Here is a 26220-nt window from a genome sequence, read left to right on the forward strand (position 1 = left end):
CAGGATGGCCCCACCAGGAGGTGAGAAAGCCGGGGTCCAGTATCTGATATAGCAGGTTGGGATCAAGCAGAAGTGTAATCAGTAAACAGGCCAAAGGTCAGTAACACGTGGTGCCAGGTTGGGATCAAGCAGAAGTGTAGTCGAGGAACAAGCCAAAGGTGGGTAACAAGTGGTAGTGAAAAAAAGGACGGCAGCAGGAGAGACAAGAGCAAGACATTGGCTGGAAAGAGCACAATAATCTGGCAAACAGGAAGTGCAAAGGTGTGGTTTAAATAGGAAGTTCATAGAAGGAGCAAAGAGTTCAAGGTTCACCAGGAAAGGATTAAGGCAAGGTTCACCAGGCAAGGCAAGATCATTTTAAGGAATTGTCCAGGGAGCCGTCCAGCATCCCAGGTGGCTCAGCAAGAAGAGATACTACCAGACACAGCAGAGGTTGCGGGTTCAGACCCGAGCCTTGACAGGACCACAAATCCCTGTCCAAGGACAAATACCTTTACTGGGATTTCATTCCCTGCACAGTAGGGATGGACAGCAGTGGGGAGAGTGGGCGCAGTGGATGGAATGGGATCAGCGGAGGGAGTGGGCGCAGTGGATGGAATGGGATTAGTGGAGGAAGTGGGCGCAGTGGATGGAATGGGATCAGCGGAGGGAGTGGGCGCAGTGGATGGAATGGGATCAGCGGAGGGAGTGGGCGCAGTGAATGGAATGGGATCAGTGGAGGGAGAGGGCGCAGTGAATGGAATGGGATCAGTGGAGGGAGAGGGTGCAGTGGATGGAATGGGATGAGCGGAGGGAGAGGGCACAGTGGATGGAGTGAGATAAGTGGATGGAATGGGATCAGCGGAGGGAGTGGGATCAGTGGAGGGAGGGGGCGCAGTGGATGGAATGGGATCAGTGGAAGGAATGGGATCAGTGGAGGGAGGGGGCACAGTGGATGGAATGGGATAAGTGGATGGAATGGGATCAGCGGAGGGAGTGGGATTAGTGGAGGGAGGGGGCACAGTGGATGGAGTGAGATAAGTGGATGGAGTGGGATCAGCGGAGGGAGTGGGATCAGTGAATGCAATGGGATCAGTGGAGGGAGGGGGCACAGTGGATGGAATGGGATAAGTGGATGGAATGGGATAAACAGAGGGAGTGGGATCAGTGGAAGGAATGGGATCAGTGGAGGGAGGGGGCGCAGTGGATGGAATGGGATCAGTGGAAGGAATGGGATCAGTGGAGGGAGGGGGCGCAGTGGATGGAATGGGATAAGTGGATGGAATGGGATCAGCAGAGGGAGGGGGCGCAGTGGATGGAATGGGATAAGTGGATGGAATGGGATCAGCAGAGGGAGGGGGCGCAGTGGAGGGAGTGGGATCAGTGGAGGGAGGGGGTGCAGTGAATGGAATGGGATCAGCGGAGGGAGGGGGCACATTGGAGGGAGACTGAAGCTTTTCACTATACGACATTCTTATTTTCTACCCAGTCGGCCATCTTTACCTCCCAGGACTGAAAGGTGATTGGCCACCAAAGACCAGCTTTATTAACGTCCTTCATATTATTATATCCACTTTACAAGAATAAATGACATTAAATAAATCCAAAATAAAGAAAAACTGATTTCTTTGCATTCTATTTTTTTGGCACCAAAACTTAAACGAGGCGAGAAAACGTGACAACGCAATCGAACGCGGTGCCCTGCGGCGGCTCTGCAGAGAGGTCATAGGTCACCCAGCGTATAATAAACGGGTTCCCATCCATAGATTTGCAGAGTCCAGTATAGAATGTGGTCTGATTACACAAGTCCAATGAGAGGCTCCGTTATAAAGTGCGATTAGAGGGCGGCACCGAGCCCAACATCATTTCGCATCGACACCGATCCTCGTCATGAAATGTCCTTTACATAATATGTGGACTGGATTGCCCTCAGCTGTTCATGGAGTCGTCCTTGTCTATCTTGCAGTACAGGTACATGGACACCACCATGGCTGCCAGCTAAAAGGGAAATAAAACACATTAGACTCCACCCAACTCCGCCCATCTCCAACCAACTCCGCCCATCTCCAACCAACTCCGCCCAGCCACACCCAACTACCCCCAGCTCCGCCCAACTGTACCCAACTCCACCCAACTCCATCCAAGCCTGCCCAACTCCGCCCATCTCCAACCAACTCCGCCTAGCTACACCCAACTCCACCCAGCTACACCCAACTCCGCCCAACTCCAACCAACTCCGCCCATCTCCAACGAACTCTGCCCAGCTACACCCAACTCCGCCCAACTCCGCCCAACTCTGCCCAACTCCAACCAACTCCAACCAACTCCAACCAACTCCGCCCATCTCCAACCAACTCCGCCCAGCTACACCCAGCTCCACCCAGCTCCGCCCAACTGTACCCAACTCCACCCAACTCTGCCCAACTCCACCCAACTCCATCCAAGCCTGCCCAACTCCACCCGTCTCCAACCAACTCCGCCCATCTCCAACCAACTCCGCCCAGCCACACCCAACTACCCCCAGCCACACCCAACTACCCCCAGCTCCGCCCAACTCCATCCAAGCCTGCCTAACTCCGCCCATCTCTAACCAACTCCGCCCATCTCCAACCAACTCCGCCTAGCTACACCCAACTCCACCCAACTCCACCCAGCTCTGCCCAGCTACACCCAACTCCACCCAACTCCATCAAAGCCTGCCCAACTCTGCCCGTCTCCAACCAACTCCGCCCATCTCCAACCAACTCCACCCAGCTACACTCAACTCTGCCCGTCTCCAACCAACTCCGCCCATCTCCAACCAACTACGCCCAGCTACACCCAACGACACTCAGCTCCGCCCAACTCCACCCAACTCCATCCAAGCCTGCCCAACTCCGGCCGTCTCTAACCAACTCCGCCCGTCTCTAACCAACTCCGCCCGTCTCCAACCAACTCCGCCCAGCTACACCCAACTCCGCCCAGCTACACCCAACTCCGCCCAGCTACACCCAACTCCGCCCATCTACACCCAGCTCCGCCCAACTCTGCCCAACTCCACCCAACCCTGCCCAACTCCGCCCGTCTCTAACCAACTCTGCCCGTCTCCAACCAACTCCGCCCATCTCCAACCAACTACGCCCAGCTACACCCAACTACACTCAGCTCCGCCCAACTCCACCCAACTCCACCCAACTCCATCCAAGCCTGCCCAACTCCGGCCGTCTCTAACCAACTCCGCCCGTCTCCAACCAACTACGCCCAGCTACACCCAACTACACTCAGCTCCGCCCAACTCCACCCAACTCCGCCCAACTCCATCCAAGCCTGCCCAACTCCGCCCAGCTACACTCAACTCCGCCCAGCTACACTCAACTCCGCCCAGCTACACCCAACTCCACCCAACTCCACCCAGCTCTGCCCAGCTACACCCAACTCCACCCAACTCCATCAAAGCCTGCCCAACTCTGCCCGTCTCCAACCAACTCCGCCGAACCCCACCGAACTCCGCCGAACCCCACCGAACTCCGCCGAACCCCACCGAACTCCGCCGAACCCCACCGAACTCCGCCGAACCCCACCGAACTCCGCCGAACCCCACCGAACTCCGCCGAACCCCACCGAACTCCGCCGAACCCCACCGAACTCCGCCGAACCCCACCGAACTCCGCCGAACCCCACCGAACTCCGCCGAACCCCGCCGAACTCCGCCGAACCCCGCCGAACTCCGCCGAACCCCACCGAACTCCGCCGAACCCCGCCCAACTCCACCTAACTCCGCCGAACCCCACCCAACTACGCCCAACTCCGCCCAACTGCAACCAACTCCGCCCAACTCCAACCAACTCCGCCCAACTGCAACCAACTCCGCCCAACTCCAACCAACTCTGCCCAGCTACACCCAACTCCGCCCAGCTACACCCAACTCCGCCCAGCTACACCCAACTCCGCCCAGCTCCACCCAACTCCACCCAGCTCCGCCCAACTATACCCAACTCCATCCAACTCCGCCCAACTCCACCCAAGCGCCCCCCCCATTCAATGCAATATCTGACCTGTAATGGATTATTTTCTTGTTTTATTCTACTTTGGAAGGAGAATCGAAGAGTGGCAACCAACATACAGTTAGTCGCTGTGTGTTTTTATTTGGGGGGGATTTTGCCTCATTTCCTGTCCAAGGGAGAGACAACAGGAAGTGGGTGGAAATCTATATCACCTATAATGGGAGGAAATTCCTCTCTTGGACTGTTGTCACCAGAATAGGTGTTCCCTTTGAGAAGAGTTTACTTCCTGTTCTGAACACCTAACAGGAAGTGAGAGGAAATCTCCTCTTGGGCTGTTGTTCCAAACTAGGTGTTCCCCTTGGGAACATTCTAGTTCCTGTTCTGGAAACAAAACAGGAAGTGAGAGGAAATCCCTTCTTGGGCTGTTGTCACCAGAATAGGTGTTCCTTTTGGGGAGATTTTACTTCCTCTTCTGGAAATAAAACAGGAAGTAAGAGGATATCCCTTCTTTGGCTGTTGTCACCAGATCAGGTATTCCCCTTGGGAAGATTTTACTTCCTGTTCTAGAGATATAACAGGAAGTGAGAGGTAATCCCTTCTTTGGCTATTGTCATCAGACTAGGTGTTCCGTTTGGGAAGATTTTACTTCCTGTCTTGGAAACAAAACAGGAAGTGAGAGGAAATCCCCTCTTGGGCTGTTGTCACCAGAATAGGTTTTCCCTTTGGGAAGATTTTACTTCCTGTTGTTGAGACCTAAGAGGAAGTGGGGAAAAATATACATCACATATAATAAGAGGAAATCCCCTCTTGGGGTGTTGTCACCAGACAAGGTGTTCCCTTTGGGAAGATTTTACTTCCTGTCCTGGAAACAAAAGAGGAAGTGAGAAGAAATCCTCTCTTGGGCTGTTGTCACCAGAACAGGTGTTCCCTTTGTAAAAATATTTAATTCCTGTTTTGGAGACATAACAGGAAGTGAGAGGAGATCCCCTCTTGGGCTGTTGTACACCAGACCAGGTGTTCCTGCTCCTGAGAAGACTTTACTTCCTGTTCTGGAGACATAACAGGACGTGAGAGGAGATCCCCTCTTGGGCTGTTGTCACCAGACCAGATGTTCCTGCTCCTGAGAAGACTTTACTTCCTGTTCTGGAGACATAACAGGAAGTGAGAGGAGGTCCCCTCTTGGGCTGTTGTCACCAGACCAGGTGTTCTTGATCCTGAGAAGACTTTACTTCCTGTTCTGGAGACATAACAGGAAGTGAGAGGAAATCCCCTCTTGGGCTGTTGTCACCAGACCAGGTGTTCCTGCTCCTGAGAAGACTTTACTTCCTGTTCTGGAGACATAACAGGAAGTGAGAGGAGATCCCCTCTTGGGCTGTTGTCACCAGACCAGGAGTTCCTGCTCCTGAGAAGACTTTACTTCCTGTTCTGGAGACATAACAGGAAGTGAGAGGAGATCCCCTCTTGGGCTGTTGTCACCAGACCAGGTGTTCCTGCTCCTGAGAAGACTTTACTTCCTGTTCTGGAGACATAACAGGAAGTGAGAGGAGATCCCCTCTTGGGCTGTTGTCACCAGACCAGGTGTTCCTGCTCCTGAGAAGACTTTACTTCCTGTTCTGGAGACATAACAGGAAGTGAGAGGAGATCCCCTCTCTTGGGCTGTTGTCACCAGACCAGGTGTTCCTGCTCCTGAGAAGACTTTACTTCCTGTTCTGGAGACATAACAGGAAGTGAGAGGAGATCCCCTCTTGGGCTGTTGTCACCAGACCAGGTGTTCCTGCTCCTGAGAACTTGACTTTACTTCCTGTTCTGGAGACATAACAGGAAGTGAGAGGAGATCCCCTCTTGGGCTGTTGTCACCAGACCAGGTGTTCCTGCTCCTGAGAAGACTTTACTTCCTGTTCTGGAGACATAACAGGAAGTGAGAGGAGATCCCCTCTTGGGCTGTTGTCACCAGACCAGGTGTTCCTGCTCCTGAGAAGACTTTACTTCCTGTTCTGGAGACATAACAGGAAGTGAGAGGAGATCCCCTCTTGGGCTGTTGTCACCAGACCAGGTGTTCCTGCTCCTGAGAAGAATTTACTTCCTGTTCTGGAGACATAACAGGAAGTGAGAGGAGATCCCCTCTCTTGGGCTGTTGTCACCAGACCAGGTGTTCCTGCTCCTGAGAAGACTTTACTTCCTGTTCTGGAGACATAACAGGAAGTGAGAGGAGATCCCCTCTTGGGCTGTTGTCACCAGACCAGGTGTTCCTGCTCCTGAGAACTTGACTTTACTTCCTGTTCTGGAGACATAACAGGAAGTGAGAGGAGATCCCCTCTTGGGCTGTTGTCACCAGACCAGGTGTTCCTGCTCCTGAGAAGACTTTACTTCCTGTTCTGGAGACATAACAGGAAGTGAGAGGAGATCCCCTCTCTTGGGCTGTTGTCACCAGACCAGGTGTTCCTGCTCCTGAGAAGACTTTACTTCCTGTTCTGGAGACATAACAGGAAGTGAGAGGAGATCCCCTCTTGGGCTGTTGTCACCAGACCAGGTGTTCCTGCTCCTGAGAACTTGACTTTACTTCCTGTTCTGGAGACATAACAGGAAGTGAGAGGAGATCCCCTCTTAGGTAGATGTCCTCTTTAGAATATTTCCCCTCACTTCCTGTTCCTGTGACTTCCTGTGGATTTGGCCTCAGTTCCTGTTCCTGTGACTTCCTGTGGATTTGGCCTCGGTTTCTGGCCTGCTGATGGTGGTCACCAAGATACAGAGATGGTAAATCTCCCCAGAGAGTCAGACAAAAAGAAGAAAGTTGACGGGGGCTCTAACCCTTCCCTACTCAAAGGTGGGGAAATGGTGGGACTCCAGCCAAAGATGAGTACGTGTGTGACGCGTCACTTACCTCCAGGGCAGCGATTCCGGCCGCAACTCCTCCCACAACGGTTGCGTTTGTCTTCAGCAAGTCCAGAATCTGCTTGTAGCAGCCCTGGAGAGAGGAGATGGAGGCACAGAGCAGCATTAGGGGTGGGTTTGCTTTGAGGACCGGGAGGGATTGGCAAGCTTCAAAGAAGAATTAGCTGCCCAATGACCGGGACATTTTTTGTGATTCGGCATTGCGTTGCTTTAACTGACAATTGCGCGGTCGTGCGACACTGTACACTGGTGAGGCTGCATTGAAGGGCACTGGTGAGGCTGCATTGATGGGCGCTAGTAGGCTGCATTTGATGGGCGCTGGTGAGGCCGCATTCATGGGCGCTGGTGAGGCTGCATTTGATGGGCTCTGGTAAAGCTGCATTGAGGGGCACTGGTGAGGCTGCATTTGATAGGCGCTGGTGAGGCTGCATTGATGGGCGCTGGTGAGGCTGCATTCATGGGCGCTGGTAGGCTGCATTTGATGGGCGCTAGTGAGGCTGCATTGAGGTGCACTGGTGAGGCTGCATTGAGGGGCACTGGCGAGGCTGCATTTGATGGACGCTGGTGGGGCTGCATTGATGGACGCTGGTGAGACTGCATTGAGGGGTACTGGTGAGGCTGCATTTGATGGGCGCTGGTAGGCTGCATTGATGGGTGCTGGTAGCCAGCATTTGATGGGCGCTGGTGAGTCTGCATTTGATGGGCGCTGGTGAGGCTGCATTTGATGGGCTCTGGTGAGGCTGCATTGAGGGGCACTAGTAGGCTGCATTTAATGGGCACTGGTGAGGCTGCATTGAGGGGCACTGGTGAGGCTGTATTAAGGGGCACTGGTGAGGCTGCATTGAGGGGCACTGGTGAGGCTGCATTGAGGGGCACTGGTGAGGCTGCATTGAGGGGCACTGATGAGGCTGTATTTGATGGGCGCTGGTGAGGCTGCATTAAAGGGCGCTAGTGAGGCTGCATTTGATGGGCGCTGGTGAGGCTGCATTAAAGGGCGCTGGTGAGGCTGCATTTGATGTGCGCTGGTGAGGCTGCATTAAAGGGCACTGGTGAGGTTGCATTGAGGGACATTGGTGAGGCTGCATTGAGGGGCACTGGTGAGGCTGCATTGAGGGGCGCTGGTGAGGCTGCATTGAGGGGGGCTGGTGAGGCTGCATTGAGGGGGGCTGGTGAGGCTGCATTTGATGGGTGCTGGTGAGGCTGCATGTGATGGGCACTTTATTAAAAAGGTGGGGTATACATGGGCAGGGCAAAGGGAGTGGAGTCAGGGGGTGGAGCCGATGGGAGGGGGGGGGCGTGGCAAAATTAGGTTTTGCCTAGGGTGTCAAAAATCCTTGCACCAGCCCTGCTGGGGATTCCATGGCGATGTCAGCGGTTGCTAAGGATACAAGCACCCACCGCTTCCTTAGTAACCATGGACAACTAGAAGCCGCCATGTTGGTCTACGCCGGATTCGCCCTAAATGTACATTCAGACCGAACACTAAGCTCCTCCCCAATCAGCGTCTACCAGAACCTGAAGTATCGGTTTATAAATGGCGCGATCCTTTCACGGAGACCAGAAGATGGCGGCGGATCTTACCTTGACATCAGCCCTGGCGGCATCAGACGCGGCGCAGACGGTGGTGTTGGTGACGGTGGCATTGCAGCACTGTTGCGGGTAAAAGCCGTCATTGGTCCTCACGTAGTAGGAATTGGTGAAGTCGGTGTAGTTGTCGAGGGCGCAGCAATCCAACTGGAAAGGAAAATGTGTAATAATGAGCCGATGTGACGGGCACAGAGACGGGCAACATTCATCACACGGGAGGTCACCCACCTTCGTCATTGTGGCATTCCAGGTCTTGGTCACCTCTTGGTCCTTCCCGTAGTCCTCCTGAAGAACCGGAGTCAGGAGGGACTTCAGGAAACTTTGCGCCTGGAGAAAAAAAAAGGATTGGTTTGTTAGTGGTCAGTCAATCAAGAAGTGTGTCCTAGGGATGTGTTCTAACTGTAGGGGGGATGGGCTACGTGTGACACAACACTGATCACCGCTCCCGGTGACAGGAAGCTGTGATCAGTGTCCTGTCACTAGGAAGATGCCTTGTTTACATCAGCATTTCCCCGTTCTTCCTCTCCATGAGACGATCGCGGGACTCCCCAGGGACATCAAGTCCGCGGGACCAGCGGTCGGGCTCGCGGCGAGCACGCACGTCCACAATGCCACATCTTAAAGGGGCCGTACAGGTACTGTACACCCATCTGCCCAGCCGTGCCATTGTGACAACGTATATTGCTGGTCGGCAAGCGGGTAAAACAAGAAAATGTGAGATGAGAAACGAGTCAGGTAAGTGAAACGCGTTTACTAAATCTAGAGGATCCCCCAAGTTCCTGGGCGGGAGGCGTGTCTAGGAGGTCCTTACCACAGAGGAATAGATCAGAGCCACCACGGCGCCAGCGATCTCCGCGATGAAGATGATCAGTACGATGGAGAAGAACTGCAAGAGATTAAAGTCCGTCAGACAACAAGCCGCTACGCGAGACACAACATGCGCCATCTCTGTGCCCAGCCGGGTGAGGATCGTTACCACCCCAATCCTATACACATATGTCTTCTATATCAGTGGCGGGTGGGGCTCAACATTTTTGGGGGGCGCAAACAAACTGAAAAAAAAAACATCAATTGCACCCACTATGCCCATAAAACGCAGCTACTGTGCCCATCAATTGCCGCCAGTTTGCCCCATTAAATGCCGCCTGTTTTCCCCACCTACTACAAGCACCTTGGTCATTAACCATTTCCCCACCACAACCACCCTGCCCAATATATGATCTAGCAACCACACCACTCTGTCCACCACAACCACCCTACCCATCAACCACCTCCCCCACCACAACCACCCTACCCATCAACCACCTCCCCCACCACAACCACCCTACCCATCAACCACCTCCCCCACCACAACCACCCTACCCATCAACCACCTCCCCCACCACAACCACCCTACCCATCAACCACCTCCCCCACCACAACCACCCTACCCATCAACCACCTCCCCCACCACAACCACCCTACCCATCAACCACCTCCCCCACCACAACCACCCTACCCATCAACCACCTCCCCCATCACAACCACCCTACCCATCAACCACCTCCCCCACCACAACCACCCTACCTATCAACCACCACCACAACCACCCTACCCATCAACCACCTCCCACACCACAACCACCCTACCCATCAACCACCTCCCCCACCACAACCACCCTACCCATCAACCACCTCCCTCACTACAACCACCCTACCCATCAACCACCTCCCCCACCACAACCACCCTACCCATCAACCACCTCCCCATCACAACCACCCTACCCATCAACCACCTCCCCCACCACAACCACCCTACCCATCAACCACCTCCCCCACCACAACCACCCTACTTATCAACCACCTCCCCCACCACAACCACCCTACCCATCAACCACCTCCCCCACCACAACCACCCTACCCATCAACCACCTCCCTCACCACAACCACCCTATCCATCAACCACCTCCCCCACCATAACCACTCTACCCATCAACTACCTCCCTCACCACAACCACCCTACCCATCAACCACCTCCCCCACCACAACCACCCTAGCCATCAACCACCTCCCCCACCACAACCACCCTAGCCATCAACCACCTCCCCCACCACAACCACCCTAGCCATCAACCACCTCCCCCACCACAACCACCCTAGCCATCAACCACCTCCCCCACCACAACCACCCTAGCCATCAACCACCTCCCCCACCACAACCACCCTAGCCATCAACCACCTCCCCCACCACAACCACCCTACCCATCAACCACCTCCCCCACCACAACCACCCTACCCATCAACCACCTCCCCCACCACAACCACCCTACCCATCAACCACCTCCCCCACCACAACCACCCTACCCATCAACCACCTCCCCCACCACAACCACCCTACCCATCAACCACCCTACCCATCAACCACCTCCCCCACCACAACCACCCTACCCATCAACCACCTCCCCCACCTAAACCACCCTACCCATCAACCACCTCCCCCACCACAACCACCCTACCCATCAACCACCTCCCCCACCACAACCACCCTACCCATCAACCACCTCCCCCACCACAACCACCCTACCCATAAACCACCTCCCCCACCACAACCACCCTACCCATCAACCACCTTCCTCACCACAACCACCCTACCCATCAACCACCTCCCCCACTACAACCACCCTACCCATCAACCATCTCCCCCACCACAACCACCCTATCCATCAACCACCTCCCTCACCACAACCACCCTATCCATCAACCACCTCCCCCACCACAACCACCCTACCCATCAACCACCTCCCCCACCACAACCACCCTACCCATCAACTACCTCCCTCACCACAACCACCCTACCCATCAACCACCTCCCCCACAACAACCACCTTTCCCCATCTCACCATAATCAGCAGGCACTTGCTCTCCTTCTGGGCTCCGCAGCAGCCGAGGAATCCCAGGATGACCAGCAGAGCTCCGATGACGATCAGGAAATACCCAACATTGACAAACTGGGAGGCAATACTATCCGCTCCACTTCCCAGTGTTCCAAAAATCCTCAGGAAAGATCCGCTGTCCACACTGACCCAGATCCCCACTCCGAGAAGAGCTCCTCCAGCCAACTGGAAAAAAAAAAGAGAAGTCAGTCTATGGAGACTTTGGTGGAGAATGGAAGGCCAAAAAGGAGGAAATGCCGGCCTGGGCACAGCAGAAATTATACAGAAACTCACATTTACATCACACATCCCTCGAAAACCACTTCCTGGGGGAAAAAAAGGATATCTCATAGGTGCCATCAGATCCGGTACAGGGGGGGGCGGAAGGGATGGATGCCCTGGGCGGTACAATTTATTGGGTGGGGGGCGGGAGGGATGGATGCCCTGGGCGGTACAATTTATTGGGTGGGGGGCGGGAGGGATGGATGCCCTGGGCGGTACAATTTATTGGGGGGGGGCGGGAGGGATGGATGCCCTGGGCGGTACAATTTATTGGGGGGGGGCGGGAGGGATGGATGCCCTGGGCGGTACAATTTATTGGGGGGGGGGGGGCGGGAGGGATGGATGCCCTGGGCGGTACAATTTATTGGGGGGGGGCGGGAGGGATGGATGCCCTGGGCGGTACAATTTATTGGGGGGGGGGCGGGAGGGATGGATGCCCTGGGCGGTACAATTTATTGGGGGGGGGGCGGGAGGGATGGATGCCCTGGGCGGTACAATTTATTGGGTGGGGGGGGCGGAAGGGATGGATGCCCTGGGCGGTACAATTTATTGGGTGGGGGGGGGCGGAAGGGATGGATGCCCTGGGCGGTACAATTTATTAGGTGGGGGGGGGGGGCGGAAGGGATGGATGCCCTGGGGGGTACAATTTATTGGGTGGGGGGGGGCGGAAGGGATGGATGCCCTGGGTGGTACAATTTATTTGGTGGGTGGGGGGGCGGAAGGGATGGATGCTCTGGGGAGTACAATTTATTGGGTGGGGGGGGGGGGCGGAAGGGATGGATGCCCTGGGCGGTACAATTTATTGGGTGGGGGGGGGGCGGGAGGGATGGATGCCCTGGGCGGTACAATTTATTGGGTGGGGGGGGCGGGAGGGATGGATGCCCTGGGCGGTACAATTTATTGGGTGGGGGGGGCGGAAGGGATGGATGCCCTGGGCGGTACAATTTATTGGGTGTGGGCGCAGTGAAGTGTCCTTCTAAAACAGCCGTCATTAAATGGCGCTTCTGCCCGGACCGCCAGGCAACCAGTGCAGTACCAGTCATTGGTTTGCCGGGACCGCGGGTTTCCCAGCAACCAATGACGTCGCGTGTGCGCGCCCTGCCTCCTGCTCCTCGCTGGGGCTCTCGCTCTCTCCCCGCCCGGGCGTGACCCCACGTGCGCCCCCGCCCCCCTGCAGCTTGCCAAATGTGCTCTTTCCTGCCCTCAAGCTATGTGGGGCATAATCTGTTAAGGTGTATACCAGTGGGCAGAATTTGTTAAGGTGCACACTGACATTTTGTTGTGCCCATCAGGGTGCCCCTTAACATAAAATATGCCCATCAAAGTGCCTCTTAACATGAAATGTGCCCATCAGCATGCTACTTATTTTATGTTAAGGGTCATGCTGATGGGCATATTTTATGTTAAGGGGCACTCTGATGGGCATATTTTATTTTAAGAGCAACACCAATGGGCACATTTTATGTTAAGGGGCACGCAGATGGGCACGTTTTGTTGTGCCCCTTAACGTAAATCGTGCCCATCAGAGTGCCCCTTATCATAAAATGTGCCCATCAGCATGCCCCTCATTTTATGTTAAGGGTCACTCTAATGGGCATATTTTATGTTATGGGGCAGGCCGATGGGCACATTTTATGTTAGTGGGGGTATGCTGATGGGCACATATTATGTTAAGGGAGCACTCTGACGGAGACACCTGAAGTGATGGGGACCCCTGAGGTAAAGGGGAACTCAGATGGGGACCCCTGATGTAAAGGGGCACTTTGATGGGGACACCTGATGTAAGGTGGCACTGTAATGGGGACCCCTGAGGTAAAGGGACACTGTAATGGGGACCCCTGATGTAAGGTGGCACTGTAATGGCGACCCCTGATGTAAAGGGGCACTCTGATGGGGACATATGATGTAAGGTGGCACTGTAATGGGGACACCTGATGTAAAGGGGCACTGTGAAGGGGACCCCTGAGGTAAAGGGACACTGATAGGGACACCTGATGTAAGGTGACATTGTGATGGGGACACCTGATATAAAGGGGCACTCTGATGGGGACACATGATGTAAGGTGGCACTGTAATGGGGACCCCTGATATAAAGGGGCACTCTGATGGTGGCACTGTAATGGGGACCCCTGAGGTAAAGGGGCACTCTGATGGGGACACCTGATGTAAGGGGCACTGTAATGGGGACACCTGATGTAAAGGGGCACTCTGATGGGGACACCTGATGTAAGGTGGCACTGTAATGGGGACACCTGATGTAAAGGGGCACTCTGATGGGGACACCTGATGTAAGGTGGGACTGTGATGGGTCCCTGATGTAAGGTAGCACTGTAATTGGGACCCCTGAGGTAAAGGGGCACTCTGATGGGGACACATGATGTAAGGTGGCACTGTAATTGGGACCCCTGATGTAAAGGGGCACTCTGATGGTTATTGTTATAAGTATATTCTTGTTTTGAAATGACATTGATTCTTTCTTCAGAAATGGGGGGGGGGGGTGGTTGGCATCTTTGCCCTGGGCACCAAATGGCCTTGTCCCAGCACTGGGTGCCATTAGCAGGGCCAGAAGGACCCCTTGAGGACTTTCCCCTGAAAGGGTCCCACCACCGCCATACTTCGCACTGCTCTCAGCTCTCCTCCGATGTGAGAATCTGGCCGCACCCAGAACTCATTCTACAGATATAAATAGAAGTCGTCTCACGAGGGCACCGAGGACGGCATAACCCGGGGGGCAGAGATGAGCTCCACTTCCTCCCCACACAATGGAAGGCCAGTACATCGTACACTCATCTCCTCTATGGAAATCTACGGAAACAATGGAACGTGCGTCTCTGAAATACAACCAAACCGGTCCAACAACTCTCAGCGCACAACAGCCGGGGGGGAGGGGGGGGGATTGTGGGTGGAGCCGCCCTGAGAGCCTCTAAAACCACAATATGTATCCTGCAGTGTACTCCGTCCTTCATCGGCCAGTAAACACGGCCCAGGCATTTAATCCCTTTCCTCCTCTACGGCTCTGAGTCTTTAGTTCGGAAATACTCAGAATCACTCGGAAATACTCCACTCCAAGGGTGTTTCCGAGCCTTTCCGAGGGTTTCCGAGATCAGCCAAGCTGTCTCTGATTTTCGAGGCTTTCCGGCGCCCCCCCCCAACCTCTGGCCACATTTGGTATTGCATGCCATAGAAGTCAATGCGGAACAAATTATCTTCGTTTCCATTGACTTCTATGGGGAAACTCGCTTTGATATGCAAGTGCTTTGGATTACAAGCATTCTCCTGGAACGGATTATCCTCGTAATTCGAGGCTCCACTGTACCTCCATGTAGAGGGGACTGAGGGCCACACATGGGAGAGAATATTGTACCTCCATGTAGAGGGGACTGAGGGGCCACACATGGGAGAGAATATTGTACCTCCATGTAGAGGGGACTGAGGGGCCACACATGGGAGAGAATATTGTACCTCCATGCAGAGGGGACTGAGGGGCCACACATGGGAGAGAATATTGTACCTCCATGTAGAGGGGACTGAGGGGCCACACATGGGAGAGAATATTGTACCTCCATGTAGAGGGGACTGAGGGGCCACACATGGGAGAGAATATTGTACCTCCATGTAGAGGGGACTGAGGGGCCACACATGGGAGAGAATATTGTACCTCCATGTAGAGGGGACTGAGGGGCCACACATGGGAGAGAATATTGTACCTCCATGTAGAGGGGACTGAGGGGCCACACATGGGAGAGGATATTGTACCTCCATGTAGAGGGGACTGAGGGCCACACATGGGAGAGAATATTGTACCTCCATGCAGAGGGGACTGAGGGGCCACACATGGGAGAGAATATTGTACCTCCATGTAGAGGGGACTGAGGGGCCACACATGGGAGAGAATATTGTACCTCCATGTAGAGGGGACTGAGGGGCCACACATGGGAGAGAATATTGTACCTCCATGTAGAGGGGACTGAGGGGCCACACATGGGAGAGAATATTGGATCTCCATGTAGAGGGGACTGAGGGGCCACACATGGGAGAGAATATTGTACCTCCATGTAGAGGGGACTGAGGGCCACACACGGGAGGATATTGTACCTCCATGTGGAGGAGACTAAGGGGCCACACATGGGAGAATATTGGACCTCCATGTAGAGGGGACTGAGGGGCCACACATGGGAGAGAATATTGTACCTCCATGCTGAGGGGACTGAGGGGCCACACATGGGAGAGAATATTGTACCTCCATGTAGAGGGGACTGAGGGCCACACATGGGAGAGAATATTGTACCTCCATGTAGAGGGGACTGAGGGGCCACACATGGGAGAGAATATTGGACCTCCATGTAGAGGGGACTGAGGGCCACACATGGGAGAGAATATTGGACCTCCATGTAGAGGAGACTAAGGGGCCACACATGGGAGAATATTGGACCTCCATGTAGAGGGGACTGAGGGCCACACATGGGAGAATATTGTACCTACATGTAGAGGGGACTGAGGGGCCACACATGGGAGAGAATATTGTACCTCCATGCAGAGGGGACTGAGGGCCACACATGGGAGAGAATATTGGATCTCCATGTAGAGGGGACTGAGGGGCCACACATGGGAGAGAATATTGTATCTCTATGTAGAGGGGGCTGAGGGCCACACATGGGAGAATATTGTACCTCCATGTAGAGGGGACTGAGGGCCACACATGGGAGAGAATATTGTACCTCCATGTAGAGGGGGCTGAGGGGCCACACATGGGAGAATATTGTACCTCCATGTAGAGGGGACTGAGGGGCCACACATGGAAGAGAATATTGTACCTCCATGTAGAGGGGGCTGAGGGGCCACACATGAGAGAGAATATTGTACCTCCATGTAGAGGAGACTAAGGGGCCACACATGGGAGAATATTGGACCTCCATGTAGAGGGGACTGATGGGCCACACATGGCAGAGAATATTGGACCTCCACATGGTACTCATGTCACAGTGTATTGCTCCTCTATGTAGAGAGGATCAGAGGACCAAACCTGGTAGACTTTATTGCACATCCACAAAGAAGGGACCAAGGGGCCCCTATGAATTTGACTATTGCACCTCCCCATATAGATAACCTTTGGGGGACATGTCAGGCCGCATGAGGTCCCATTGTGGAAGGTCACCCAGTTTCTGGATTTGGATCTCATACCATACAGCATTCTGTACCTGTAAGAGCTTCTTCTGATTTCCACCTGAGGACCCGATGTGTACTCTGTACAGACCAATTCTAACCTACAGCTTTGATTGACCAATCAGAACCTGGCAGTATGCGCTACAAGTTCTGATCACTGTGATGGAGCTGATGGTCACCCAACCCCTCCAGAGCCTCCAGGAGGACCTCACAGACTAATGAAGCCAATGGCTACAAGAAGAGGCTGGAGGCCGGTGCGTTTCCCTGGGAGGGCGTCATCCTATTTACAGCCAACCCCCCCATCTGTCGGTCCCCCCATACAGAGGGACCGACGGACCCGACTAGACACAGACATGCAGATTGTATACTCACAAAGATGGTCACCCAACCCCTCCAGAACCTCCAGGAGGACCTCACAGACTAAAGAAGCCAATGGCTACAAGAAGAGGCTGGAGGCCGGTGCGTTTCCCTGGGAGGACGTCATCCTATTTACAGCCAACCCCCCCATACAGAGGGACCGACAGACCCAACTAGACACAGACATGCAGATTGTATACTCACAAAGATGGCCACCCAACCCCTCCAGAGCCTCCAGAAGGACCTCACAGACTAAAGAAGCCAATTGCTACAAGAAGAGGCTGGAGGCCGGTGCGTTTCCCTGGGAGGACGTCATCCTATTTACAGCCAATCCCCCCCCCCCCCATACAGAGGGAGCGACGACCCGACTAGACACAGACATGCAGATTGTATACTCACAAAGATGGCCACCCAACCCCTCCAGAACCTCCAGGAGGACCTCACAGACTACAGAAGCCCATGGCTACAAGAAGAGGCTGGAGGCCGGTGCGTTTCCCTGGGAGGGCGTCATCCTATTTACAGCCAACCCCCCCATCTGTCGGTCCCCCCATACAGAGGGACCGACGGACCCGACTAGACACAGACATGCAGATTGTATACTCACAAAGATGGTCAACCAACCCCTCCAGAACCTCCAGAACCTCCAGGAGGACCTCACAGACTAAAGAAGCCAATGGCTACAAGAAGAGGCTGGAGGCCGGTGCGTTTCCCTGGGAGGGCGTCATCCTATTTACAGCCAACCCCCCCATCTGTCGGTCCCCCCATACAGAGGGACCCACAGACCCGACTAGACACAGACATGCAGATTGTATACTCACAAAGATGGCCAGATTGAACAGGATCATCAGAACCTTGATGCAGGTGAAGCAGCTCATGGTTGTGTCTGGAAGGAGAAGAAGGACAGAGACGGTTACAAGTCACTTCCTACGACGTCTTTGGACTCAATTCACAAGGACGGGGACCTTCCTCTTCAGCCGTGTGACTGCAATTCTCCAAATCTCATCCGACTGAAAATAACCGTCACTTTGTAGAAAGTCAGAGTCCTTCTCCTGGTGTGATAGCTGTGTGAATTATGGTAAAACTTTGACAGTCCCGTTCCCATCGATCATTAGATACATTCCATGAAAGTGCGTCTCTCAAACCGAGGTTCCACTGTACATCTATTCCACTCACTAATTGGTTGTGAAAGGTTACTGCACAGTATTAATGCTCACCGATTGGTTCCTAGAGGTTACCGCATATCCTTACTGCTCAATCATTGGTGGCAAGAGGTTAGTAAACAGCATTACTGCTCACTGATTGGTTGTCAAAGGTTATAGCACATCATCTCCTCACACCATGGACTCCTCAACTCAGGGCCGATCCTCGGGTCACAGGCGCCTGGGTGCAGAAATATTTCTGGCGCCCCCCACATGGGCGTGGTCATTTTACTAACCCCTCCCCTTTACAAATGTTACTTTGTCAATGACTCGACCACAGAGATGCTCCCCCACAAAGTCTTCATTACCCCGGGATCTCTTAACAATAAACAAGATACAGGAAGTGAGGCAGAGTACTTTATTGGGACCTGGAGGGGGGGCCTCTCTGATAGACACAGAGAGGGTTTCTGTTAGAAAGACCCCCCAGACATACTACAGACATGGTACAGGAGATGATCAGAGACTGCAGACATAGTACAGGAGATGGTCAGAGACTGCAGACATGGTACAGGAGATGGTCAGAGACTGCAGACATAGTACAGGAGATGATCAGAGACTGCAGACATAATACAGGAGATGGTCAGAGACTGCAGACATAGTACAGGAGACGGTCAGAGACTGCAGACATAGTACAGGAGACGGTCAGAGACTGCAGACATAGTACAGGAGATGATCAGAGACTACAGACATAGTACAGGAGATGATCAGAGACTACAGACATAGTACAGGAGATGATCAGAGACTGCAGACATAGTACAGGAGACGGTCAGAGACTGCAGACGTAGTACAGGAGATGGTCAGAGACTGCAGACATAATACAGGAGATGATCAGAGACTGCAGACATGGTACAGGAGACGGTCAGAGACTGCAGACATGGTACAGGAGATGGTCAGAGACTGCAGACATAATACAGGAGATGATCAGAGACTGCAGACATAGTACAGGAGACGGTCAGAGACTGCAGACATAATACAGGAGATGATCAGAGACTGCAGACATAGTACAGGAGACGGTCAGAGACTGCAGACATAGTACAGGAGATGATCAGAGACTGCAGACATAGTACAGGAGACGGTCAGAGACTGCAGACATGGTACAGGAGATGGTCAGAGACTGCAGACATAATACAGGAGATGATCAGAGACTGCAGACATAGTACAGGAGACGGTCAGAGACTGCAGACATAGTACAGGAGATGGTCAGAGACTGCAGACATAATACAGGAGATGATCAGAGACTGCAGACATAGTACAGGAGACGGTCAGAGACTGCAGACATAGTACAGGAGATGGTCAGAGACTGCAGACATAATACAGGAGATGATCAGAGACTGCAGACGTAGTACAGGAGAAGGTCAGAGACTGCAGACCTAGTACAGGAGATGGTCAGAGACTGCAGACATAGTACAGGAGATGATCAGAGACTGCAGACGTAGTACAGGAGACGGTCAGAGACTGCAGACATAATACAGGAGACGGTCAGAGACTGCAGACATAGTACAGGAGATGATCAGAGACTGCAGACATAGTACAGGAGATGATCAGAGACTGCAGACGTAGTACAGGAGATGATCAGAGACTGCAGACGTAGTACAGGAGATGATCAGAGACTGCAGACATAGTACAGGAGATGATCAGAGACTGCAGACGTAGTAAAGGAGATGGTCAGAGACTGCAGACATAGTAAAGGAGATGGTCAGAGACACATCAGTTCTGGACTGACACACACCTATGCTCAGAACACTAGTTCTGGATGGAGGGAGGGGAGAACTCTGTGACTTTGGCACCCCCACCTCTGACGGCGCCTGGGTGCAAAGCACCCTGTGCACCCTGCCTAGGATCGGCCCTGCCTCAATAGAAAGAAAACTCCTAGGGGCTCCTAGGAGCAGTGGCAATGCTGGGGGGGGGGGGGGGGATTAGTTAGGAGGCAGTACACTGTGGCAAATTCTGAATAATGTAGAGCAAATCTGGAAATCTTTGGCAAGTATATAGTGGTAATGGGGAATGACCACCATATAACGGGGGATTTTACGCCACCCACCAATAGAAAAGAGGGATTTCTACACTGGCACCAATGTAATAAGAGCATTTTTCACCAACCACCTGCGTACTCGCGGTCGAAAATTCCGACAAGAAAAGTCCGATGTGAGCTTTTGGTCGGAAATCCCTACCGTGTTCTCCATCGGACTTTTGCTGTCGGGAATTTCCGCCAACAAAAGATTGAGAGCCGGTTCTCAATTTTTCAGATGGAAAAAAATCGTCTGTAGCAATTCCATCGCGCAAAATTCCGACACGTGCTCGGAAACAATTCGACGCATGCTCGGGAAGCATTGAACTTAATTTTCTTGGCTCGTCGTAGTGTTGTACATCACCGCGTTTTTGACGGTCGAAAGTTCAGAGAACTTTTGTGTGACCGGTGTTTATGCAAGCCATGCTTGAGCGCAATTCCGACGGAAAATCCAATCGTGTGAAAAGAGCATTAGGGCCAATATACAATGACCGCCATGTAAGGGGGAATTTGCACTGACAACCATTGGGCTGGATTCAGATACATTGCAGTATCTGTCGGCGCGGCGTAACGTATGTCAGATACGGTACGCCGCCGTAACTTAGTGCGCAAGTTCCGTATGCAGAAAGAACTTGCGCCCTTAGTTACGGCGGCGTAACGTATGTGTGGCGGCGTAAGCCCGCCTAATTCAAATAGGGATGATGTGGACGTGATGATGATGCGCCGTTCGTGAAAAAATCCCAGTGCGCATGCTCGAAATTACGCCGCAAGTCGTCATTGCTTCAGACGTGAGCGTAACTTCCATACAGCCCTATTCGCGAACGACGTAAAATTTTCAAAACTCGACGCAGGAACGACGTCCATACTTAACATTAGCTACGCCTCATATAGCAAGGGTAACTTTACGCCAAAAAAAGCCTAACGTAAACGACGTAAAAAAATGCGCCGGCCGGACGTACGTTTCTGAATCGGCGCAAATACCTAATTAGCATATTCATCGCGTAACTATACGGAAGCGCCACCTAGCGGCCAGCGTAAATATGCACCCTAAGATACGACGGTGTAAGACACTTACGCCGGTTGGATCTTAGGGAAATCTATGCGTAACCGATTCTATGAATCAGGCGCATAGATACGACGGCCCACACTCAGAGATACGACGGCGTATCAGGAGATACGGCGTCGTATCTCGTTTCTGAATCCGGGCCACAGCAGTCTTTACACTGAGATACCGTAACACAGGGACTAAAACTTCAAGGGATAAGGGAATTTAAACTGGGATACTTGGCAACTATGAGGCAGCTGCTTTGGCCACCACAACAATGATAGGGCCCAGGGCAGCTTCCCTTTTGCCCTGCCTTAAAGACGGCCCTACAAACAGCACAGAGACAAGCCTCAAACCTTCTGCCACAAAGTCATTTGGGGTGATGATACCAAAATTGAGCTTTTTGGCCTCAACCATAAACACTACATTTGGACACTTGGCCTATGATGAAAGGTCCACCATCCCTACTGTGAAACACGGAGGTGGATCGCTGATGTTTTGGGGATGTGGAGTGACAAAGGCCACAGGAAATTTGGGCAAAATTGTTGGCAAGATGAATGCAGAACGTTATCAAGAAATACTGGAGGAACATTTCATTCACCAGCCAGGAAGACACTGACCTACTTGATCCCTACACTGACCACTACACTGACCTACCTGATCCCTACACTGATCTACCCGATCCCTACACTGACCACTACACTGACCTACCTGATCCCTACACTGATCTACTTGATCCCTACACTGACCACTACACTGACCTACCTGATCCCTACACTGATCTACCCGATCCCTACACTGACCACTACACTGACCTACCTGATTCCTACACTGATCTACTTGATCCCTACACTGACCACTACACTGACCTACCTGATCCATACACTGACCTACCTGATCCATACACTGACCTACCTGATCCATACACTGACCTACCTGATCCATACACTGACCTACCTGATCCCTACACTGACCACTACACTGACCTACCTGATCCCTACACTGACCACTACACTGACCTACCTGATTCCTACACTGACCTACCTGATACCTACACTGACCTACCTGATACCTACACTGACCTACCTGATCCCTACACTGACCTACCTGATTCCTAAACTGACCTACCTGATCCCTACACTGACCTACCTGATCCCTACACTGACCACTACACTGACCTACCCGATTCCTGCGCTGCTCACGCCCCCCCCCCCCCCCCCTACATGAACAGTGTAGATCGGTTGATTTTGCTCAGCTCCCCATGGCCTTCATGATGATCTATTGGCTCTCCTCAGCACCAGGTACTGTTCCCCACACCGAGCCACTCCTCAGTATCTCCCGCCAAGAGCTTCTCCAATCACCGCCGTACGCTCTGCACCGCCCCTCCCCTCCACCGTTCTCACACACACACACATGGGCCACCCGCACCAGAGGGATCATGGGGGACAGGCTGGACCATAGGAGTCCCTGGGCAGGGGCAACACAGCACACTTGGGGGGCACAGTAATGATTTTGTGCCCCCCCAAATGTTGCACCCGGGGCGAGAGCACCAGATGCCCTCCCCCAAGCCACTGCAATCCGGGGACAAATCCGGGGACAGACTGGCACTGGGGACAGTTTCCTCAATCCGGGGACAGACTGGTACCGGGACAGTTTCCTCAATCCGGGGACAGACTGGCACCGGGGACAGTGTCCTCAATCCGGGGACAGACTGGCACCGGGGACAGTTTCCTCAATCCGGGGACAGACTGGCACCGGGGGTAAGTTTTCTCAATCCGGGGACAGACTGGCACTGGGGGCAGTTTCCTCAATCCGGGGACAGACTGGCACCGGGGACAGTGTCCTCAATCCGGGGACAGACTGGCACCGGGGACAGTTTCCTCAATCCGGGGACAGACTGGCACCGGGGTAAGTTTTCTCAATCCGGGGACAGACTGGCACCGGGGACAGTCTCCTCAATCCGGGGACAGACTGGCACCGGGGACAGTCTCCTCAATCCGGGGACAGACTGGCACCGGGGACAGTTTCCTCAATCCGGGGACAGACTGGCACCGGGGACAGTTTCCTCAATCCGGGGACAGACTGGCACCGGGGACAGTTTCCTCAATCCGGGGACAGACTGGCACCGGGGACAGTGTCCTCAATCCGGGGACAGACTGGCACCGGGGACAGTTTCCTCAATCCGGGGACAGACTGGCACCGGGGACAGTTTCCTCAATCCGGGGACAGACTGGCACCGGGGACAGTCTCCTCAATCCGGGGACAGACTGGCACCGGGGACAGTTTCCTCAATCCGGGGAATGTCCCCAGAAACCGGGGATGTCTGGTCACCCTAGAGTAGTAGATCCCGGGAAGTGTCTCCCAGCAGAGAGGGAAATGGTTGGATCCTCCTGGATCTTCTGGACGACACAATGATGAGAAATCTCCATCAGTAGAGAAAAGTCTCCCCCCCCCCCCCCCCCCCCCCCCCATACAGGAATAGGGATCAGACACACTGACCTGTTCTGAGGCTGTGCAGAGAAGATCTGAGATATCCAGAGGGAGCCGGAGTGACTATTCCAGGTACACTCACCTTATAACAGGTGAGACTGGAGAACCGACCATCCCCCCCCCAGACGGCACCTATCCTTCTATGCATGGGGACCTTCTTATCTGTGACGTAGGGAGCCAATCAGAGCCGGACATATGGTGATAGCAGATTATACCCGGCTCCACCAACCTCCATAGAGGGCACAGGAACCAGTACACAATACATTCATTTCTCCCTTACAGAGGAGAGTATTTCTCCCATATAGAGGAGAGGAGAGTATTTCTCCCATATAGAGGAGAGTATTTCTCCCATACAGAGGAGAGTATTTCTCCCATACAGAGGAGAGTATTTCTCCCATACAGAGGAGAGTATTTCTCCCATAAAGAAGAGAGTATTTCTCCCATAAAGAAGAGAGTATTTCTCCCATATAAAGGAGAGGAGAGTATTTCTCCCATATAGAGGAGAGGAGAGTATTTCTCCCATATAAAGGAGAGGAGAGTATTTCTCCCATATAAAGGAGAGGAGAGTATTTCCCCCATATAGAGGAGAGTATTTCTCCGAATAGAGGAGAGTATTTCTCCGAATAGAGGAGAGTATTTCCCCCATATAGAGGAGAGTATTTCTCCCATATAGAGGAGAGGAGAGTATTTCTCCCATATAGAGGAGAGGAGAGTATTTCTCCCATATAAAGGAGAGGAGAGTATTTCTCCCATATAAAGGAGAGGAGAGTATTTCCCCCATATAGAGGAGAGTATTTCTCCGAATAGAGGAGAGTATTTCTCCGAATAGAGGAGAGTATTTCCCCCATATAGAGGAGAGTATTTCTCCCATATAGAGGAGAGGAGAGTATTTCTCCCATATAGAGGAGAGTATTTCCCCCATATAGAGGAGAGTATTTCTCCCATATAGAGGAGAGGAGAGTATTTCCCCCATATAGAGGAGAGTATTTCTCCCATATAGAGGAGAGGAGAGTATTTCTCCCATATAGAGGAGAGTATTTCTCCCATATAGAGGAGAGTATTTCTCCCATATAGAGGAGAGGAGAGTATTCCTCCCATGGTGGAGACGCAGGATCTTCCATCCTATGAAAGGTGTAGGACCCCCTGATAACGGGGAACTTTGACGCAGTGGTGGGCTTATCCCATAATCCCCATGTTTTGAATATGTTGCGGTCTTTTTAAGTCGCCTTCCATGATTTAATTTCATTCCTGTGTGTGCGCTGTAATCTATTTTGTACTGTTTGTTGGTCTTATTATTATAGCAGCGCCATCTGAAATGTAAATGTATTTTGGGTTTCCCCCTACAAGGCTGATGCAGGAATAGGGATCAGACACAACAGGATATCCCGAATTACTGACCTGTTCTGAGGCTGAGCTGTGCAGAGAAGATCTGAGATATCCAGAGGGAGCGGGTGTGACTATTCCAGGTACACTCACCTTATAACAGGTGAGACTGGAGAACCGACCATCCCCCCCCCAGACGGCACCTATCCTTCTATGCATGGGGACCTTCTTATCTGTGACGTAGGGAGCCAATCAGAGCCGGGCATATGGTGATAGCGAGCCGAGCCAGGCCTTCCGTCTTCCTGCTGCCTATTCACTGCTGGGCATCTCTCCGTATTTATTACCAATCATCACTCCCTATTCATTGCTCCTCATCACTCCCTATTCACTGCTGGTCATCGCCCTCGATTGATTACCAACCAGTCCCTCTATAGACCTCAGATCATCCCCTCTATAGACCTCAGATCATCCCCCTCTATAGACCTCAGATCAGCCCCTCTATAGACCTCAGATCAGCTCCCTCTATAGACCTCAGATCATCTCCTCTATAGACCTCAGATCATCCCCTCTATAGACCTCAGATCATCTCCTCTATAGACCTCAGATCAGCCCCTCTATAGACCTCAGATCAGCTCCCTCTATAGACCTCAGATCATCTCCTCTATAGACCTCCTCTACAGACCTCAGATCAGCCCCCTCTATAGACCTCAGATCAGCTCCCTCTATAGACCTCAGATCATCCCCTCTATAGACCTCAGATCATCCCCCTCTATAGACCTCAGATCATCTCCTCTATAGACCTCAGATCAGCCCCTCTATAGACCTCAGATCATCCCCCTCTATAGACCTCAGATCATCTCCTCTATAGACCTCAGATCATCTCCTCTATAGACCTCAGATCATCCCCTCTATAGACCTCAGATCATCCCCCTCTATAGACCTCAGATCATCCCCCTCTATAGACCTCAGATCATCTCCTCTATAGACCTCAGATCATCTCCT

The 26220-nt window shown here is 53.0% G+C and overlaps 1 protein-coding gene across 2 annotated transcripts; it reads right to left on the minus strand.

Moving 5' to 3' along the window:
- Nucleotides 1-1534: 1534 nt before the first annotated feature.
- On the minus strand, nt 1535-25317 carry LOC120946145 (tetraspanin-1-like). Of its 2 annotated transcripts, none has more exons than XM_040360943.1 (8): nt 25294-25317; nt 17972-18036; nt 11319-11537; nt 9253-9327; nt 8670-8768; nt 8436-8588; nt 6844-6927; nt 1535-1977 (listed from the first exon to the last, which is right to left on the minus strand). In XM_040360943.1, exons 2-8 carry the CDS (start codon nt 18026-18028, stop codon nt 1909-1911), a joined length of 756 nt encoding a protein of 251 aa, XP_040216877.1. In that variant the 5' UTR covers nt 18029-18036; nt 25294-25317; the 3' UTR covers nt 1535-1908. The 2 variants fall into 2 exon arrangements, with proteins under 2 accessions (XP_040216877.1, XP_040216876.1); XM_040360942.1 differs by lacking the exon at nt 25294-25317 and adding an exon at nt 23905-24018.
- Between the last annotated feature and the right edge of the window lie 903 nt (nt 25318-26220).

The sequence above is a fragment of the Rana temporaria genome, chromosome 7 (genome assembly GCF_905171775.1).
Source record: "Rana temporaria chromosome 7, aRanTem1.1, whole genome shotgun sequence".
Classification (NCBI taxonomy): domain Eukaryota; kingdom Metazoa; phylum Chordata; class Amphibia; order Anura; family Ranidae; genus Rana; species Rana temporaria.

What these genes read in the sequence shown, in the direction of transcription:
- LOC120946145 (XM_040360943.1), bottom strand. Translation starts at nt 18,028, where the DNA reads ATGAGCTGCTTCACCTGCATCAAGGTTCTGATGATCCTGTTCAATCTG. An exon ending in TGTTCAATCTGGCCATCTTT is followed by an intron (nt 11,538 to 17,971) that starts GTGAGTATACAA and finishes TTTTTTTTCCAG; the next exon opens with TTGGCTGGAGGAGCTCTTCT. An exon ending in GCAAGTGCCTGCTGATTATG is followed by an intron (nt 9,328 to 11,318) that starts GTGAGATGGGGA and finishes AATCTCTTGCAG; the next exon opens with TTCTTCTCCATCGTACTGAT.